General features: G+C 37.5%; 1 protein-coding gene and 1 long non-coding RNA gene across 2 annotated transcripts; both read left to right on the top strand.

The window, feature by feature from the left end:
* The first annotated feature begins 819 nt into the window (after positions 1–819).
* On the top strand, positions 820–3,652 carry LOC103521985 (CTP synthase 1-like). The gene is made up of 4 exons (XM_026832407.1): positions 820–1,166; positions 1,527–1,811; positions 2,138–2,347; positions 3,393–3,652. Exons 2-4 carry the CDS (start codon positions 1,646–1,648, stop codon positions 3,650–3,652), a joined length of 636 nt encoding a protein of 211 aa, XP_026688208.1. The 5' UTR covers positions 820–1,166; positions 1,527–1,645.
* Positions 3,653–3,870: 218 nt separating this feature from the next.
* Positions 3,871–4,652, top strand: LOC113472613. Its single transcript, XR_003394845.1, has 2 exons — positions 3,871–3,956; positions 4,387–4,652. It is a non-coding gene; the product is annotated as an uncharacterized LOC113472613 (long non-coding RNA).
* Position 4,653: the final 1 nt, after the last annotated feature.

Below are 4,653 nucleotides of genomic sequence, written 5' to 3'. Positions count from 1 at the left end.
AGAAAAGGATCTTATCTGGGAAAGACAGTGCAAGTTGTGCCCCACATTACCAATGCTATTCAAGAATGGGTATGTGAACCTTAACCTTAATGGGTATGGGTAACCTTACTTGTTTTTTCCTTCCAAATAGGAGGGACATACCTACCCCTCTGCTTGTGTAAGCCTTCAGTGCTTATGGGCTTCAGTGTTGTAGGTACTTAATTGTTAATACTCAAGTAATTTGTTAATAATTGTTTTATACTTAAATCATAGTACTAAATTTTCAACAATTCAGTTAAATAAATTGGATCTGTTTGAAGGACCTATAAAATTGATTGTATTTGGCAATGCATTGCACTTGGAAAATTTTCTTTTATGACATACTATAAATGAACTTCCAATCAAATGCTTTAATGTTTGTTAATGCTTATTTGTAATTGTTTTATATAGGTAGAGAAAGTGTCACAAGTTCCTAATGAAGCCAAATATATATTTTTTTTTATGAGTGAAATCAAATCCATCTTCTTTGTGCTTTTATTATTTCTACCCCACTAGACTAGTATCTGAAGATTCTAAAGAGTTTTACAGCCAGCCTAGTTTGCTTGGGAGGTAGTGCGTTTGCCTTGTAAGCGCTAGACTGCGGGTTCGATTTCCGCCTGGGCAAACTTCATCCTGAACAAACAAGGTTTGTTTTCGGAACGGCTGGCTTTCTCTAATCCTGTCCTCCTTATCTCTTCGATTTCCGGACAAGGCCTCCATTGTTATAGCCCCCTCTATCAATGATGGGAGTGAATTTTGACTGAGAAAGAACATTCTTATCAGGTACCTACCAATGACGACGTATGGAGAGAACTCAGAGAATGTTGCAATAATAATGGGTTTGGAAATGATGAGATCTATTTACCTACCTTGGGACGTTGTCAGAGTTTTTATAGCACACCCAGAAGTCTATAGAAAATTAGAAGGCGAAATTTCTTTTGACACTTGTGAATAATTCCATTATTTCTACTGCCCATCGTAAAATATGTAACATTAAATTTACATGTTCAGTGTTTTGCTAAATTGACATAGGTATTTTTCTTTATTTCCTGAGTGTTAACATATGATATTGTGGGCATCTAGCACCTAATTTCCAGCCATGAAGTACATTTTGGTGACAGGTGGTGTAATGAGTGGTGTTGACAAAGGTAATTATCAGCAATATCAGTTTCAACTCTTCAATTTTATTGTTACGTAATCAGTAGGTACCATTAGTAGGTATTTCCTATTTCGGTGTCAGTGAACAGCCGCCTTTTGTTATTCACCAATTATTGAGGTGAAGTTAGCCATGAGTAATGTGAATGCGCACGAAAAATTTCCCCTCCCGCCCGCCATGCACCCCCTACTTATCGATCACGTGAGAAAGTGAGGTTAGTTTGTACTTTTTGCTTTTTGGCGAACAGCGAACAGGCGAATACCGAATACTCGAACAAGCAAAGCAAAAGCAAACAGAAAGGTGAATTTTCTTTTGGCACCTGTGAATAATTCCATATTTCTATTTCCCACAGTTAAATAACATTAAATCTACATGTTCAGATAGGGTTTTCGTTAAATTGACATTTTCGTTATTTCTTAAGTTTTGACACAACTTAATTTCGAACTGTAGCCTACCATCTAATCTCCAGCCATGAAGTACATTTTGGTGACAGGTGGTGTAATGAGTGGTGTTGGCAAAGGAGTGATAGCAAGTTCATTTGGATTGTTGCTCAAAAATTGTGGAATCAAAGTGACAGCCATCAAAATTGACCCGTACATCAATATAGATGCAGGAACATTTTCACCCTACGAGCATGGTAAGTTGAGTGCCATGACAGGATGAACAAGGGTTGAAGTTTTCACCTATTGTTGGTAGACAGCCTTTTCCAATACTTTGAAAATTTAGCCAAAGTGGAAAGAATTTTGGCTGCTGCACTTCAGTACCTGGCTACTGTAGGTTTTAGAGTAGACATGCTTTTGCATGATAATGTAGATACCTACCTACCTACCTAAAGTCTTTCTGAATCAGCTAAAGGTTTTTGCAGATACCTACCTAAATGATCAAGGTTTGTGTTTTCTACATAGTATTATTACTGTAAATTCTCAGTTGTTTAACCAAGCTACAACATTTAAATCTTTTCAGGTGAGGTCTATGTGTTGGAAGATGGAGCGGAAGTCGATTTAGATCTAGGAAACTATGAACGGTTCTTGGACATTACTCTTCACAAGGACAACAACATTACCACAGGGAAAATCTATCAGAAAGTTATTGATGAAGAAAGAAAAGGATCTTATCTGGGAAAGACAGTGCAAGTTGTGCCCCACATTACCAATGCTATTCAAGAATGGGTATGTGAACCTTAACCTTAATGGGTATGGGTAACCTTACTTGTTTTTTCCTTCCAAATAGGAGGGACATACCCTTCTGCTTGTGTAAACCTTCAGTGCTTATGGGCTTCAGTGTTGTAGGTACTTAATTTGTTAATGCTCAAGTAATTTGTCGCTCTCGAAACGGCTTCAACTGTAAATCTCGAAAGCAAAGTTCAGGGAGCACTCAGCCTTGTTAGGACAATTGATTAGCTCTTTAATGGAGTAGCAACCAGTGGCAGCATTACCAGTGTAAAAAGATTGATGATGATTCATGTATGACATTTGATGATGATTAATAGTCAAGGAATTGCTTAGTAATGCTGTTCTTTTTTTAATTATGTTGATAACTGAACATTTTGAATACAATAAATTTAATGGTAGGTATCAACAAATTTTACAGTAGAGACAGTATAGGGAGCCATCATTTATATACCTAAAAATGAGTTTAGTACTTTCAAATGTTCATCATTAAGGTATTTTAATTGGAAACAAAGAATTAATGATGAATTGATTGCTCATCTCGTTTTATTTTCTCGTCGTCAGGGCTTGGTTTGTCACCTGATCTGGTGTAAGATTTAAGAGTAAAGGAGGCACTTAGTAATGTTGTGGTACCTACCCACAAAAGTTGAGAAAAAAAAAGTTCTCTGTTTTACCACAAAGAATGATTTGATTTTGATTGATTTGATTGCTTCTAATTTCAGTTAATATTTTTTCTCGTCATCAGGGCTTGGTTTGTGTCCTGATCTTGTCGTATGCTGCTCCCAATTTATTGTTAACCTCATTTTATTTTCTCTTCCCTTTATTGTAAAAAAATCATGATTTATTACAAATATGTAAATCATATCTTATCTTATTTTCTCATCATTAGGGCTTGGTTTGTCTCCCGATCTGGTCGTATGCCGATCCCAATTCAATCCTTTGGACGATACGGAATCGGTACGTGCCAAAATCTCCATGTTCTGTCACGTCACTCCTGAGAACGTCATCTTCTGTGTAAATCATATCTTATCTTATTTTCTCATCATTAGGGCTTGGTTTGTCTCCCGATCTGGTCGTATGCCGATCCCAATTCAATCCTATGGACGATACGGAATCGGTACGTGCCAAAATCTCCATGTTCTGTCACGTCACTCCTGAGAACGTCATCTTTAATCCTGACGTCAAGCCAATCTATAAGGTGAGAATGCTAAGGTATTATTCTTGTCAAACTCTTGACAAATCTGTGTCTTACTTGAGATCTGAACCCACAGGCTCTCACTTATCAAGCGAGTTCCATTGCTCAACCTGAATAGTTACCTTTGATTTGATGAAGTTTAGGTGGATTTACAGTAATCTGGTCGTATGCCGATCCCAATTCAATCCTATGGACGATACGGAATCGGTACGTGCCAAAATCTCCATGTTCTGTCACGTCACTCCGGAGAACGTCATCTTCAATCCTGACGTCAAGCCAATCTATAAGGTGAGAAAGCTAAGGTATTAGTCTTGTCAAACTCTTGACAAATCTGTGTCTTACTTGAGATCTGGCAAACTAGACGCGTACATTGAGAAGGAATGCCGCCAGGTCACGGAAACTGACGACGACGATTCGGGTAAGATCGAGTTTTAAATCTTGGAAGCATAGATTAAGCCTAGGTTAAGATTCCAATATTGTAAAAAAAGGAAATAAATAAATTTAAATTGAATCCCCCTACGGCCGTCCCTCTGAAAAAGATTGAATTTCAACGAATTTGATCGACACTTTTATCACCTAAAAATGGTCCGTTTTGGCCAAAATTTACCTTTGTATAGCGCAAAAGCCGTACATTTTCTGAGCTTCGGCCCATAGAGACATTCGATCTACAACCTAAAAGGAACCTTTTTCCAAAATTTCAGAAAATTTACTAATTTTTTTGCAAATTGAATTAAAAAAAAAAAAAAATGCTGCAACTTTAAGCCCTGTGCAATCTTCACCTTTGGTCCACTCATTAGATTTACACTGACTAATATTACGACCTGCTTATTTCTTCCATTGTGTTCCAGATTACGAAAGTTCAGACAACAGGCACAAGATTCAAGTGAGTAAGGTGGGCTCAACCAATAAACTCCCGTCTGATTGTGAAAGCTGTTGAGAAACATCCTCAATTTCCCCTCGGCCTGGGGACAATATGACCTCCCTATGTATCTCAAATATTCTGTAACCCTGACGTTTCTGTATAATCACAGACCTATAACCAACTGTCAAACTGTTTCGACTTGGCGGAGGGCTACCGCGCTCCTTAATGTCAAAAAAAAAAAAAAAAAAAAAAT

Source organism: Diaphorina citri, unplaced genomic scaffold (assembly GCF_000475195.1).
Source record: "Diaphorina citri unplaced genomic scaffold, Diaci psyllid genome assembly version 1.1 scaffold6479, whole genome shotgun sequence".
NCBI classification, from domain to species: domain Eukaryota; kingdom Metazoa; phylum Arthropoda; class Insecta; order Hemiptera; family Psyllidae; genus Diaphorina; species Diaphorina citri.
Note: the sequence above shows the minus strand (reverse complement) of the source record. Positions and strands in the feature narration are given on the sequence as shown.

Excerpts from the sequence above, each read along its gene's own strand:
- LOC103521985 (XM_026832407.1), top strand. The coding sequence starts at position 1,646 with ATGAAGTACATTTTGGTGACAGGTGGTGTAATGAGTGGTGTTGGCAAA. Across the intron at positions 1,812-2,137 it reads ATTTTCACCCTACGAGCATG|GTGAGGTCTATGTGTTGGAA; the intron begins GTAAGTTGAGTG and ends AAATCTTTTCAG. Across the intron at positions 2,348-3,392 it reads TGCTATTCAAGAATGGGTAT|GGCTTGGTTTGTCTCCCGAT; the intron begins GTGAACCTTAAC and ends TCTCATCATTAG.